Source organism: Semicossyphus pulcher, unplaced genomic scaffold, assembly GCF_022749685.1.
Source record: "Semicossyphus pulcher isolate SPU_LCO1_2020_fin unplaced genomic scaffold, fSemPul1.0.p SCAF_23, whole genome shotgun sequence".
NCBI classification, from domain to species: Eukaryota; Metazoa; Chordata; class Actinopteri; order Labriformes; family Labridae; genus Semicossyphus; species Semicossyphus pulcher.
Genome location: NW_027211697.1, coordinates 10,015,404 through 10,031,145, shown reverse-complemented (window position 1 = coordinate 10,031,145; position 15,742 = coordinate 10,015,404). Strand labels below are relative to the sequence as shown.

At 44.8% G+C, this 15,742-nt stretch overlaps 1 protein-coding gene across 1 annotated transcript in view; it reads right to left on the bottom strand.

Annotated features, from left to right (window-relative positions):
- Window positions 1-15,606, bottom strand: part of coro7 (coronin 7) — a 119,778-nt gene extending 104,172 nt beyond the window's left edge. The window contains exons 1-7 of the mRNA XM_069674453.1: window positions 15,498-15,606; window positions 13,637-13,733; window positions 12,669-12,749; window positions 12,396-12,466; window positions 11,611-11,797; window positions 10,611-10,687; window positions 4,488-4,538 (exon numbers count right to left, since the gene is read on the bottom strand). Of these exons, the coding sequence (XP_069530554.1) occupies window positions 4,488-4,538; window positions 10,611-10,687; window positions 11,611-11,797; window positions 12,396-12,466; window positions 12,669-12,749; window positions 13,637-13,733; window positions 15,498-15,557 (624 nt within the window). The 5' untranslated portion in view covers window positions 15,558-15,606. The remainder of the gene's footprint in view (window positions 1-4,487; window positions 4,539-10,610; window positions 10,688-11,610; window positions 11,798-12,395; window positions 12,467-12,668; window positions 12,750-13,636; window positions 13,734-15,497) is intronic.
- Between the last annotated feature and the right edge of the window lie 136 nt (window positions 15,607-15,742).

Genomic DNA, 15,742 nt, shown 5'->3' with positions numbered 1-15,742 from the left:
GTTTTCCAGGGCCCATTGGAGAAGCGGATAGCGTCCTCCGAAGGCACAGAACAAAATCAAATTTTTTTCCCTACCATAATGGCATTAGCTCCCTATATTCGCACGATAGGACTGAGGTTGAAAATCGGTGAACTGGCCCTTTAATTGGCTACTGGAAGTAGGCGTATGATCAGTTTCCATCCATCCATCATCTATACCACTTATCCTGTTCAGGTATCCTGATCGCCTGTTTTGCTATCTGTCCCCAAAGTGCGTCTTGAAATGGGGAGAAAGGTGTATCAGGTACGCTGCTCCTGCGGCTTGGAATCTGCTGCAGGAGGGTTTGGGTCTGTGCTGATCTCTTTAAATCTTTATAAAAGAAGATCGAAGGCATTAGAGGAAGATGCATCAGGTTGTAGATGCTTTGATTGATGACTTTCCGCTATGTGACCCAGAATACGCTGACTTGTTTTTGTAATTGTTTTGAGTTGTACGTCTGAAACTTTGTGCCGATGTGCTGCTGCTGTCTTGGCCAGGACTCGTGTAAAATAGATTTTTAATCTCAATGAGGCTTTTCCTTGTTAAATACATTTAAATGAATAAATAAAATAAACAGCAAACTCTGATTATGTATTGCAGGGAAATGCAACCTAAAAAAAACAACAATGCTTCAGCGTAATAGCAGCTTTCGTGAGCTTTCCTTCCTCAGTATTTTTTCCAGAGAGGAGTTGCGGCTTCCCTCGATGAGTACAACCCACTGGCTCTCGTGTAAGAAGCCAAACAGACCTACAAGTGAGGTTACAAAGTCTGAAAGCTGGGACACTTTCTGTTTTCTTTGTGGCCAGATTGGCCTTTCCCTGCAATCACATCGCATTTACAACACCAAACTGATCATAATGCAAACAGGAGACAGCAGCAGTGCCGTCGCATCAGGCGCAAACAAACAAGCTGTGGAGTCTCCTCGTAACCACGTATACAATGTGAAATGTTTTGTTTTACAGCACTGAACGTTGCTTTGCTGCTCCATGTAGGAGTAAGAGCTTCACACTTCTGGCCTCAATATGTGTTTAGGATTCATCGCCCGCACACAGTGAACCCTCCCTCAGCAAATGGGGTGTTAATAGGAGTGGCAGCGGCAGGGAGAGAGAGAGACACACATCTGAAAGCTGTCAGGATGAGGCTCTGCCCACTCTGCTCTCAGTCTCAAGCCTCTCAAAGCTCCGGGTATTTCGGAGAGATAGGAAAGACAGAACAAGAAAGCCTGAGAGCACAAAACCAAATAGGGAAGAGCAACCCTCTAATATGTTTGATGTGAGTCCTAACTCCTCATTGGTTTGAGGTGGTGAAGCCATGTGCAGGGTGCGGAGGAGGACAGCACGCTGACTCAGGCTTCTTCCCTCCTCGGCCCTCCTCTCCACAGCAGGAGGATTAATGAGAGGGTTGGAGAGAAAGAAAGAAACCTTTTTAAAGCGTGGGCCATTTTTAAATTTACAATCCTGTTGCAGATTAGTTTTCTTTTGGGTTTTGCCTCTATATGTAGGAAATGAACAAGGGAGAGAGGACAGGAAGAAAGAAGAACGTTTACCAAAGAGACAGTGAGTGAAGATAAAAACTCTCAGCCACTCACAGACTTCCTGCGCTGCTGAATGATGATAAGTGGTGATGAGGACTGCCTACCACCTGTACTTATAACCTACTTAAATTAGCCTGTGTGTAATTGGGCGAGTGCTTTTAAACAAGCGGCACATATAAAAGTTTTGTATATACTTTCATTGTCAAATCTTATGATGTCCTCTTAACCCAGTAGCTACTACTACTTTCGTGGCCTGGTACCAGTTCCCATGCAGCCTACTGCGAGGGAGGAAGTATTTAGCCCGGGTGTAAGGTTACGTCCAACTTAGAGCTGAAAGATACGACGGACTTTAAATTACACCCTGTGCACCAATCAGACTTAAGCCCTGTTTGTGTTGCACCCGGGTCTATCTTTTACACCCAGGATGGAGCAGGCGTAAGTTTAGAAAGTCAGGCTTAAATCCACGGTAAAAGAAACTGTAAAAGTAACGGTCACAAAACTTAATCACTGCTCGTCTTCTTTACAGGATGATAAATAAAAGGATGACGGATAGGTTTCGTTTTGACAGACACGTCCTGTTTGATAAATTGAAGCGCTCTCCCCTCAGCTGCAGCATGTGTCGGACAGAAACGCGGCGCTGTCCCCGCCCTGCAGGTGCTGATTGCGCTCAGATTTTATGCCTGTAGGGCCTTTCAAAACATGATAAATGTTCAACGGCATGCTTGATTATTACTTTTTATTGCAGCAGTGATAAATTTCCTTATCGATATCTTTTGTTTTGTTTGCGGGTGTTGTTCAGTTTTGCAGTGAGATCACTTTTATATAACAACTCTATGAGTTTCCTTATTTTGCTATTCGTAAAATGTATTTTTCTTTACTTTTGGCTTGTGTTTTCTTCTGAAGAGAATTGAATGGGAGAAGTTAACGATTAAAGACGTGTGTTGCTTGGCAACATTCACCGCTTTGCGAGTGTTCCCGTGGACGCCCATCATAAGACCAGGCGCAGCTACGACCGGTGTCAGTTAGGCTTGGTGCACTCGGTGTAAATTTGAATCGGTCGTAGCCGTCCGATGTAAGAGGATAAGACGTGAGAGAGACGTAAGAGAAAATGCCTTTTTGTTTTATGCCAGCTGGTGCACCCGGCCTGTAGTTATAAGTTGTAGGCTAAGTTCCACTCCAGACAATTTGCAAACAAGATAATATTATTAACATTTTGTTTAACATGGTAAAAACTCTGCAAAGAGATTGGAAGCACATAAACTCTTTCTTCCTCGGTGATAAATTGGATGAGCAGTGACAGAGCAGTGTGCGTCATTACGGCTCGTACTGGAGGAAACACGAGAGAGTTTGCCAAACACGTTTGAGCCTCAGTCAGAATCAGATGAAGTCTGTTGTGCACATTTCATAAACTAGTCACATGTTTTCTGTGTTAAACCTGAGTCTGTAAAGTCACAACATGAACAACGCTTAGTAAAAAAAACACCATGTTCCCCTCTGAAATGTGGAGACGTCTTTGTAACACCTTTTTCCCCTCTCTCTTTCCCTCTCACCACATAAGGTCTGTTGCTCACCACTGTTAACTATCTTATGAAATCTAAAACACCATAGACATGGCTGGAAAGCCCCGACAGGACATCCCCGCCACCAGCAGTAACCACTGGATTCTTACTGGAGACACTATTTCAGACAGACAGACAGTCTCTCCAGAACGCTGATTCAGTCTAAACTAATGAGACCCTTTAGCTGCACAAAGTGATTTACATGCAGTTTTATTTGGGTTACTTTAATTTATAAAGTCAAGGGTATTTGGAGTGGCTAAGGACCTTAGTATTTACACGGGTAGTGTTAAATCAGTGCTTTATGTCGGCATCGCATCTCTACTGAGAAAGCGACAGAGTGCGGTTGCAAGGGGGAAAAAAATTGTTGAAAAGGACTTCAACACTGACACACCTGATGTAAACATCCAGGTTCAAACGCTGGAGACGAGCCAGCCGTCTGAGCTCACGTTACCTAAGCAAACACAGACGCACATGCACTGCACTTGCACTGCGCATTGTGAAGGAGGGGTACAGTTCTAAGCGTGCCACGGAGAAAATAATCCGCTCCTTTTTCACCGCTGTCTCGCTCCGTGTCAGAGTCAATGACATCACATACCTGTGAAACAGTACGCCTTTCATGAAGGTGTCAGAGTGTCGAAAAACATACTAAACAACACGTTCACAAGCAAAACTACGCAGAGACAAGGAGCAATGAGCACACAAATATGCAGTCATCCTCCCCCTGACTTCCATACAGGGTGATGTGCCTTGGAGGTATTTCTGCAGACTAATATTTAATCTGCTGCGGCATGTAGTGTTTTTGCAGGATTCCTCGTATTTACAAATGCGAGAGCCGTTTGCCTTAAGGCAGAAAATCAGTAATTAAAACATCCTGGGAGGTCCACCACCGAAAAAAGTGATGGACTGGCTAACCCCCCCTCTCTTCCTCTCTGCACAACAGCTCTCTCCCACTCCACTTCCTCATTGCTCCTGGCCGTGATAGAGTCCTCCTGGCCCAGGCCTGGTCGTCAATAAGAGAGAGAGGAGTGGTGCGAGCAGAGAGGGCCATGGTGGTATTGGTTTAGTGTGGGATGGTACCCGTGGGAAGAGCAGGGCAGTGACCTCAGCTTGTGTAGCATATCCATAAATTAAACGGAGATGAATCACTGAGAGCGGCCGGTGGTGGGCTAACTGGGTAACTGTCAACGTGTTGATCACCAGATGTAGCGTGGAAAAAAACAAATTCAAGTGGAGTGACAGGAGCTCATATGTATGCACTAAAATAGGGCCACATGCTCTGTATGTAGTAAATAAACAGGAATGCACGTTTGTTTTGCCTGTTTTGAAAGAGCCAGGTGTGTTGGCACTTTGTGCAGGGTTTAATTAGGCAGGCTTACCTGTACAGGTGTCAGCTGGGCTCTGGGGTCAAACACTCGCAGCATCTTGTCCTAGATAGATGGATAAAGAATACACCTTTAACATGAGCTGGAAAGAAAACCGCACATTATAAACCTCATAAAGAAAGATTTATAGTAGGATTGTTACAGTAGACTGCACTAGTTTAAAGAGCAACTCACAGGTTACATTTTTTACTACATTAATACTCAATCCTGTCTGCAGATGGCTGTGGAAAAGGTTAATCCTCGACTTCATATTATTAACAAGACATGAAGGCACAAATTTAGAGGGAAAAGTGGCAGTTTTCAGTAAAGCTGCTGGGAGGGACTCGCGGTGTCTGACTCTGCCTTAGCTCAACGTGCAGAAGTTGGTGGTAGTGAGTCTGAGCGGTCGTATCGCACTGTGTAGATATTATTTCGGTAGTCTAACATTGCATTTCACCAGTTCTTATGGTTCATTTTTGCGAAATGACTCAAAATGACACAAATTCTAGCTTGACGGGACATTGAGCCCACCGTTTTCCTGACAGGAAGAGGAACGGAGCGAGCTTTCGTTGCCTGCGCGCATTTGGTGCAGGTGAAGAGACGGGCCTTGGAGACGGGAAACATTAGCACTTATCAAACAAAGTATCGTGAAACTGTCATCGCTCTCTGTCACTAGATACACCACCAGTTGAAGGCGGGATTATTATGCCTCTGTTACGTTGCTTCCCCACCATTCTACCTCCGAGCTGGCATCGGAGGTAGAAGCAGAGGCGTAACAGAGGGCAGAACAGCGCTGTGTGTGTGTGTATTTGAAGCACATTTGAAGTACCTGCTCTCTTTGACACCTAACAGGCTCATTATTATAAGCCTGTGGAACAATTTCTGCCTCTTCAATGACAAGACTGGGATTAATGTAAAATCCATGATTAATCGGCGGGACTCCCTTCTGTTACGTCACATCCGGTTGTCTGTTTTGATGCGGAAATATAAGAAAAATTGACTCCAGAAGCCAAGTTGCTCTTTCAGCTATTTGTCCCTAATTTTTAGCTGAGTGTACTAGTGTCTAATTTGGACATTGAAGGGAGGTCAAAGAGATTTCAAGTGTTCAAAGAAGTGGGAAGGAATTAAAGGCTCCTCATACAGCTTGAATTGTTGTTTTTAGAATCTACAACGGACTGAAATATGAAGGCAACATATTAAAAACGTGAATTAAGAGTCCCTTCACCTCAGTTTGACTCGATAAAGATGAACACAAGCCCTCTGAAGTTCCCTTCATTTATCAGCGCGATCTCACTGATTCATCTGCTCCAAATGCAATCCAGTGACCTCTCAGCGGCCTCGTGCGCACCGACGTTCTCCAGCCCGAACACACGTTACACATCAGTCACAGCAGCCAATCAGAGAGGCTCCCGCGTGATTGAGAGGAAATGGGGCCTAATGGGATCAGGCTGTGACCGGGACATGCGTGTCTGCAGACGTGTCACTCAATACGGCTGTGTGACTGTGATCACAGCAGACATACGGGGCTGATAGCAGGTAATAAGTACGAGGGCTTAGACTGAGCCACGCACACACCTAACACGCACATATACATGTCAGAGGGAATCAGCAGGCTGACAGTGACACAGTCAAGCGCTCACACATAAAGGGGCACCATGCAACGTTCAGCCATACACAATGAATACACCTTTGGATCTAATGATCAATCAGAGCTTCAGCTTCTCTTTGTCCTCTTCTCCTCAGCATTTAAAGCAGGATTTATCTGCTGTTTATTAGCTTAAACAGCTAACACATACACTCTCTGTGCATGAGGAGCCCACCCACGAATATGATGCCCTCAAGGCGACATCTTCAGGCCTCTGTGACCTGGGCCTAAGCCAAAGGCTCAAGACGGAGTGCCAGAACAACACACACACAAACACACACACACAGAATGATGAGAGCACACCTGTTCTTAAAATGCCTGAATCTTGCTCATACCATTTCAGACATTAAAGCATAAATAAATGTCTGTTAAGTCTCCATCTATCACCGAATGAGGGGACACAATGGTGATTGAGCCTATGGCCCACTGATGAAAGCCTGTCACAGACTGGGTGTCTGTAGCGACTTTCATGGAAAAAAATCCCAAGCGGCGCCCAGTTAGTGACGCATTTTCCATCAGCCAGCAGTGGTTGGTCTGCCAGAGAGGGTAGGCGGAGCTAAGCGGCTGCTTTTCCGGTCTTTGCAAGTGTTGTGAGTAAACAGTAATCTACAAATTCAACGCTCAGATGAAGGCAAACAGTCTAAAAAGGAAAGCGAGAGTTACAACCCTAACAAAGGGAGCCAAACATGGATGTCACACATGTGACAAGTATCGTTTATCGCCATAGGTGCCGCCAAAGAGTACGAAACTGAGATCTTCCAGATTACCACTTTAATTAAAGATCTAATCTTGAAGATCTCAGTATCTTTCTCTTTGGCGGCACCTATGGCGATAAACGGAAATTGCGGTAGCACACTTCCCAGATATCCAGACAGTGTTGCATGTGTGACGTCCACGGTTGGCTCCGGTTGAAACTCTTGATTTTCCTGGCTGACGGTCGCTTTCCTTTTCAGACTGTTTGCTTCATCTGAGCGTCGAATTTGTTCCTTTTTCTTTGGATTTTCACTTATTTTCAGGTTGTATCTGTAGTCATCCATCTTTTCTTTCTTGTGCTCCGCCTACCCTCTCTGGCAGACCAACCACTGCTGGTTGATGGAAAACGCGTCACTAACTGGGCGCCGCTTGTGATTTTTTTTCACAAAAGTCGCCACAGACACCCAGTCTGTAGTCTGCAAAGTTTTTCATCAGTGGGCCATAGGCTCCATCACCGTTGTGTTACCTCATTCTGCGATAGATAGAGACTTAACAGACATTTATTTAAATGAAAATCTTCGCGATTATTAATTTAGGCAGTCTCCAAAACATGACATTGAGTTCAGTAAACCTGCAAGTGAACAGCTGTTAGAAAAGGCTACGTTATATTTTGATACAGTGAGTAAGTTTCAAGGCGTGTGGATTTTCACTTTTACTCTAGTAAAGAAGTTAAATCAGAACATTTACAGTTCTCTTTCTGTACTTCTTCTTCAGTAGAGAATGTGAGCACTCTTACCACTTCTGCGTGTAACCCTTTCTCATTCTCTGACACACATCGACTAAAGTGTTGTTGGTCAAACAACAACATGAGGGAGGAAACTATCTGGCAGTGCAAACACACAGATGAGGGGCCTCTCATGTACAGATGTGTCCCCGAAAAGACTTACCACACACACACACACAGAAACACACAATAAAGCCTATGACAATAACTAATATAAACACACACACCACCACAACTCATAAATGCGCAGATGGAGGACCAGGATAACCATGTGTGCATGTGTGTGTTTGTATTTGTGAGAGTGTGTGTGCTGAGACAGCAGCTGTTTAATCAAAGTGACAGAGCCTCACTCTCAAGCTGCTGGGAATGAGTTTTCTCTGAGAGTTTGCTGCACACAACTTTCACATGTATGCAAACACACACACGGTCGCTGAGACTCTTCAACCAGGGGTGTCTCTCTCTCTCCCTCTCTCTCCTCCCTCATCAGCAAACACGCAGCGCTGCCAGACTCCCGTTCCCAGTCTCCCACGGTTACTAGTGACACAGCCTGTTGTGATAGGCAGTTTGAGAGTGAAGGATCCCCCGATTCTGTTCTCACCGATACAGGAAATAAGGAACAGTGGTAATATGGTATAATGTGAATCTCAAAATTCAAGGTGGACAGACGGACCATAAATCTAGTGGCACCTCATTCTGAGCAGCGTACCACCCTCTCCCCTCCATCGTTAGGATAAACACACGCTCTCTGCTAGAACTACCTGTGTGGATTTGCCTAAAATGAATGGCGCCTTTCTCCCTCCAAGTGTGTCATAAATATACATCTCTCTCGGTCCAAACGAGGCCTGTCATGATTCCTGCTCTTCGGGGTGGTGGTCTCCCCTTCATCTTCCCCCTTCAGCCCTGTGCCCCAATGTTTACCCTATGGGAGGGCCGGGGGGATTGGACCCACATGTTGGCGGGCCCTATTTGCTTTAATAAGCTGGATTGGAGAGATTGAAAGGGGCCTTTTTGGTTAAATGACACCAGAGACCAACAGGGCAAGAACCTCAGAGGCCCCCCAGCTCTGATCTTGGCTCAAATTCTCCCCCGCTCCCTTTCTTTTCGGGAGCCTTGTTCTTCTCGGCAACATTAAAACTGATGGCAGGGCTGGTAGCTCTGGTAAGGATGATTATCCCGTCAAGGTAGACGTCAGGATTTGGACGCAGCCTGTGATGGGTGGAGTAATTTGTTACATGTCAGAGCAAAGACAAACAGCGGGGATTGGACTGACAATCATGCCTGTTAAATACGCACATGTGGTAGATTTCGGTGTCAAAGTGTATTCAAGCGCGAATCAGCCCATCAGGCATTGTCTGGAGTATACACCAGAAGCCTCAGGCTCATTTTCACATCACTCAGTTTTTCTGTTTGCTTCAAAAAGGGAAGTCGTGCTAGAATATAAGACGCAGTCTGTTTTTGGGGGGTATCCCAGAGGGGAAAAGGTTTCAAAAGCTATTTACACATAAAAACGTGCATACAAGTTATTTCAACACTATTGCAATTTATCAAAACACAAGTTACAGCTGTTTTTGCCATGTCAAGTCTAGCTAGCTATCGGTGCTGTAGCTAGCGGTAGCTGGCAGCTTACGGTAACATTGATTGTTGTGAGGGTGGCAGCTGCAATGGCGATCATGACGTTGCATGTCCGTGACGAAGCGTTAGCAACAATCAGGTTATTTTTTCTCGCTTAAAACAGCGAAGAAAACACAAAACAGGGCTGCAGCATATTGTAAATAGGAGACGTTGTAGCGGCTTGGACCCGGAGACAGTTTAATGCGGAGGTGCGGCGTCACTATTAAACAACCGACAACTTAAGCGCCATCGTCTGGGTAAAATACCGTAACACAATAACATACTTCTCTCTGCATTTTAGGGGGATAGCGTGTTGAGTTCGGTTTTCTGTTTACATCATTGCCGATCGGAGCCGAGGCAATAATTACCCGGGTCTACTGCAGAGTCACTAAGCGAAAAAGCCAGGTGTTAGCTGGTGTTAGTGGGCTTTTTGACCGGTGGGAAAGGGGCTTTATACTGGTATATTGGTCGCACCAGTATAAAGGACGCAGCCCACTTTTTAGATGACAAAAAAAAAGTTGCGTTTCGTACACCGAATTTTACGGTAAGTATGTTCACCTACACCGATGAAAACACCTCCAGCTCTTCCTGTAACTCAAATATATTCATTAAACAAGTCCATCGTAAAACTCTACTTTCTCTGCCCCCGACTAATAAACCCATACCACCTCCCTTCTTCCTCTCGCTACATAAAAATATTAACAACCTCATGGAAAGCCCTTCAAGCTGCGTGATTATTCCCTAATGGCATGGATGCATAAGACTTTCTGCCGTCTTTTCCCGTATGGTCATCATTCCCTGATGAGACTGGCACCAGAAGACGGGAGGGTTCAGAGTTACACAGAGGGAGTGTATCAGGAACACAAAGGTTAAGGGGTCAGGTGAGGTCAACCATGACAGATTTATCCCTCTCATACAGGCTTGTGCCCTGACTAACAAGTTAATGCAGTTTCCTCTATGACAAGGAAAAACCTGTATCAGCTGTGGCCAACGTTTCTTCTTTGTCATCACTTTTACAGTTTTAAAACAAAACCAGCTGTTATCTTTGACATCATAGGGCTTTCCAAGTTCCCCTCTAAAGATCTGTTGATTTATCTCTTTTCCAATGTGTGATGTGATCCCCGCCCTTTTTATGAGCACTACCCCTGTTGACATTTTGATGAAATAAACCCCATACAAACAAATAAGGAGCGTGTCCAATGTGTGGCATGCTGCGCTGAACGTGAGCCACTGGCTACATCTAGTGGTCGCCTGTTACAACTACATCACTTGTACCCAATTGAAAAGAGGAGTTGAGTCATAAAATAACTCCAAACTTTCACTTTATAAAGCGTGAAAATTAAAGTTGATGCCATGCAGGTCATTGCAGGCAGTGTACATCTGGTGCAGTGGGAGTTTTCCTCACCTTGCAGGAGGAGGCCAGCAGGGAACCGTCCTGTTTCCAGCTCAGACTCTGCAGCTGGTCGCCGTGCTGCTCCAGAGCTGCAGACACACACATCATTTCGAGAGGTAGATGAGAGAAGGAAAGGACACTGTCTTTAAGTAGGCAGGGACGTCTTTAAAAGGTTTTATAAAGAGGAAACAGTGCTACACAGTATGGACAAAGAATGACGGCACATGTAGAGACAAGACAAAAAACATGGGAGAAAAATGCAGGGAACAGATGAAGCCGTAAAACAAGCACACAAACGTAAAACACACAATGATACAAAGGACGTTTGAGAGAAATGATTCGCATGACACTTATTAGGCTGCGGTGAGCACAGCACAGGTTGTGTGCATTGTTTGACACCAAACAGATGAACAAAGAGGAGAGAGAAAGAAGGACATGAACTTAAATCAAAACTCAAACACTCACTTTATATAAATATACATGTTTATCATTCAGAAAACGTTCCTCAACCACATATGAATGAGGAATGAGGGTGATAAGAGCCGGTGTGTGGGGGCACAGCGCATGAAAAGTTGGATCAGCAGTGAGCAGCAGCCAGGCTAGCTGTCATGGGGTTGGGGAGGGGGGGGGCAAAGTGGTTGTGGTGGGTGGGTGATGCCAGAGGATAGTGACCATCCTGAGGCCAGTCCGTGAGAGACTGGGAGCAGGACTGCAAACCAAAACATTACCTCTGCTGCTCCGGCACATTGACAGAGCCACAGGGCTGTAAAACGTAGGCAGTGTCAGTCAGACAGCACCAAACCAAAATAAAGAACCACTTCACTCAACTCCAAATATATGCAACAAAACGGGCCACAACAACAACAAAAAAACTGACGACTAACTGACAGAGACTGAAATGTTAAATGCAACAAACAGTGCATGATGTACGACAAAGACTTCCCGTAGTGGAGTGTGTTATATAAACTGTGCGCACAAACAGACAGCGGCTCACATCCCCGGCCGTAGCTACCTGCGAGTGGTGTATCCTGGCGGCTGGTGTCCCAAATCAGCGGGGACTTGTTGGCGCCAACAGCCAGCAAACCAGAGGAGGTGGGATGAAAGAGCACCAGCTCCAGTCTGCCGTGACCTGGACGCAGGGTTAGCTCCGGACTGCTTGGCTGCTGCAGCTCTGGATCACACAAACGCCACAGCTTCACCTGTACACACAGACGAGAGGAAATCACTTCACAACACCTTGAAATTCATCTCCGTCCTACTTCCTTCTTTCACTTTGATGGAAATTTTGGCTCCTTTGAACATTGAACAAAAACTCATGAATGGTCTGCTGTGACAGCTGTTTTGAGAGCCAGACAAGACAGGCTGGTAATGAGATCATTTCAAGTCAGTAAAAACACATTCCCTTGATCATATTTCACTAATTCACTCATTTCCACTCTAATTTGCTTGCTCAGCACAGCTCGGTATGTGAAATTATATTCCCTGTTGGCAAAAGATGAGAGGAATTGGATGTGTGCTGCAAATTCCGGGCGCTGTGTGTGTTAACACAGGTCTCGGAGGTAAACCGAGCTGCTGAGTCTGAAGATGCGGGGCCAAAACTCAGCAGATTCCAGTAAGCTGGGGCACCTGTGGCTGAGGATAATGTGCTGAAACGAAGGAGCCTTCAAAAGGTTTCAATAACAAACGAGCAGGTTCATATCGTACTGGAGGCAAGGCCAGGAAAAACAAAGCCAGAGGGGATGACAAGTCGACCTATTTAAATATACAAGTGTACGACAAGGACATCAAAGATCTCACCGTTTCATCAGCAGAGCACGTTACCAAGAGACTCTCATCAAAAGGAGAGAAGTCCATATCCGTCACCAGATCTGACGGAGAGAGGAGACAAATGGAAGATTAAAAATTAGATCAGGGTCACAGCTTAGTTTCATTTCTGAGCATCTGCATTTCTCATGTGGTATTTAAAGAGACCAAGGTGTCCTTCGGGGGTTGGTGAGGTGGCAGGTATGCAGAAGAGAAAGGGGACAAGAGAAAGAAGATGGTGCTTAAAGGATAAAGAAAGGAAACTACCTGAATGGCAGGAAATCTGGGTGACTGTCCACTGGCCATCTGAACCAGGTTTGACTGAGGAGAGGCCCAGCATGCCTCCACCTGCAGGAACATACATACAAAATCACATTCATCTTACTGCTCTGTAAATAATGTATCATGTAAGAGCAAAGTCTTTAGTAGAACTTCCTTTTTGTTTGATTTTCACTATATTCCTGCTTAGCAATATTTTGGAATAGGAATGCACGATACTATCGGCACGTTATCGGTATCTGCAGATTATGGCTTGAAAATGACACATTGGCATCGGCAGATGTAATTTTTCTGCTGATATTTTCCGACGATAAAACAACGCTTTAATTCTGCCTAAATGCTCAATGATTACTTAAAAAAGCTTGACGTAATGCTACGACATTAACTCGAGTGTGTGCTCTACCGCTCTTCCGTCAAGCCTGAAGAAGGGTGCAAGATGTGTGCGGTATGGCAGTTTTTAAAGTTTCTGAAATGGACAACAAGGTTGCTATTTGCAATGGCTGCTCAGCATCGGTCCAAATGAGGAGCGGCCAAATCTCATCATCCAAGCCTGTAGAATGAAGTTGAATGAATATTACAGTTTTATTTGAAAGAAAATGTTACATACAAATAATTTTGGCATTTTGTACATAACCTAAGAGGTTTTCTTATATTGCCCAGTGAATTTACATTATGAAAAGCACTGTATTATGTTATTTCTGCATCTGCCAGTGGGCCACTACAATAAGAGTAGGCATGATATCAATTCCACTACAGGGGAGACTTGATGTTCTCTGCAATCAGGTGGAAAAAAACATGAGCCTGATATATCAGGCAAAAAGGGTTGAAAAATATCAGCAAAAAATCCAATATCATGCATCCTTAATCTGGACTAATTACACATGGGCAGGACTACAACTCCAAACAGTGGACTCTTCAGTCTACTTCAGGCAAGCATTACTTTTGATCACACTTACCAGCCTGCTCGGCATTGAAGGCCACCAGCTTGGAGCTCGCTTTGATGTGGTTCCCCTGGCAGGAGAAGGAACCAGCTCGGACGTTGTTGATCCATCCCTGGATTTAAAGACATTGAGAGCACAAGTAGCAGATAAAACAGGATTATGTGGGACAACAGATGACAGTGACCAAAAGACTAAAATCCTAAGGGTTCACCTCACATGTCTACAAAAACACAAACTGAACTAGCTACACTTAATTCAACAGAATAACAATAAAATGCCGACATGAACTGACCCAGCTCCAATGAAATAAAGTGAGCATCGCAAAATAACAGGAAGGATCTTGCTGAGAGTGCACACACACACATAAGTGCTTCTGAATGAGCAAATTGTTGAGGAAGTTGAAGGGCTCCCTGCGTTGCACAGCAGAGAACTCTTAAAACTTCTTTCATAACGTGAACAAGGCAAGAGCAGCAAGAGGACAGAGCGTCCAACGTACTGCTGAGCTGCTACTCTGAAGACCGTTCACCATGACAGGCCAACAATGCAGATACAAGGGAGGGCACTTCACAGCTGAAACGGCTCTGCTGGGGAGAGATGTGACAGTGCTTTGTTAATGCACCCATGCACTTCAAAGCCTCCTTTAGCATGCATCTATTTTAACAGGATTAAAGATTCTGCATGTGTATCTGTAAATGCAAATATGATCCTGGTCTGACAGATTCGTATTTTCCCACAAACTAAATCTCACTACCACATCAAACAGGTAAGGTAACTCCACTCTCTTTGGATCTTATATTATAAAAGGCTTGTCCAAATCCTCCTCGATCACAGTGTATGAGATTTATGTTATGTTTCTTGTATTTAAGCATTTTTCTCATGATTAAAGAGTCAGACTGAACACCTTCTGCTGTTAATCCATGCACAAATCAATAATCGGAAAAAGCCTTGGCGCCAAAAACTGTGTTCAGAGAGTTGACCAAATTCCCAGACCATTCCTTTCACGACTCGCTAAACCATGTGGAAAACTTCCTCATCTTCCTGTCCCCATTTTCTCTCTTGCACCATGTGTGACATGACAGCTCCTTCCATCACATGACTCCAGCCATACTCACACATTCATTGGCCTGTTAACATTCACAGCAGCAAAGCACCACCTGCTGTCTCAGATCGTGTGCAGAGATTGGAGAGACACCAATAACGTCCACTATCTCTGTACATGCCAGGCATTTTTCAGCCTCAGTAAAAACAAGGTAAGGGGTTACATAATCCACCTCAGCAAAGAGAGCTTTTGGCGTTGCAACTTCAAACAGATGGGTCCAGTGGAGGAGAGATATGACAGATTTGTATGCAAGACACTGCAGTGCCGTCCAGACATGTCGCCCCTGAAGCCTACAGGACAACCATCAATCAAACACAGGAGGCATCATAACAGTAATCCCACTTATCGCATTTAAAAGTCAAATATTCATCAAGTCTTTTGACTGAAATAGCAGATATGTGCAGATCCAACACAGCTCCGAGTATGCAGTCAAAAATGTGCAATATACCACATGATTATTGAAAAGCAATAGGAAAACTCAGTTAGCTATAATATAATAGCATGATGATGGGCGTCACTACAACATCAGATGTGGGCTAGCAGCTCTGTTCACCCACATGGTTCGCAGTTTTTACTATTAGCCTTTAATTTGTGTCAACACTAGTGTGTGCACTCAGATTCTCGTTTAGTTCTCCTAATACTATGCAGGCTGACAGATGCAGGAAGTTCAACATCCCCTGCAGGCAGGCGTTCCCCAAAACACCACTTAAGTAGCATAGCTAAAAACCAAAGCTAATGTTAGCTAGGATAACAGGCAGACGCTCCTGAGCTACTCACATCTTTCTTGGCAATTTTCGGAGTGGTGTTTTTGAATTTGGAGGTCTTAAAGCGATTCATGCTGTCCTCTCAAATTGACTTTCGTGCCTTCCGGGTGTCTCTGTCGAGCTGGTTGGTACTCGGCAGAAAGAGGACTCCTGCTACAGCTGACAGTTCAGATTGGCCGTGCGGTGTATGCTCGCTTTGCTCCACGAGGCTGTGCGATTGGGCGGAGTTTTACTTTTTAAAACCACTATAGAACGCAC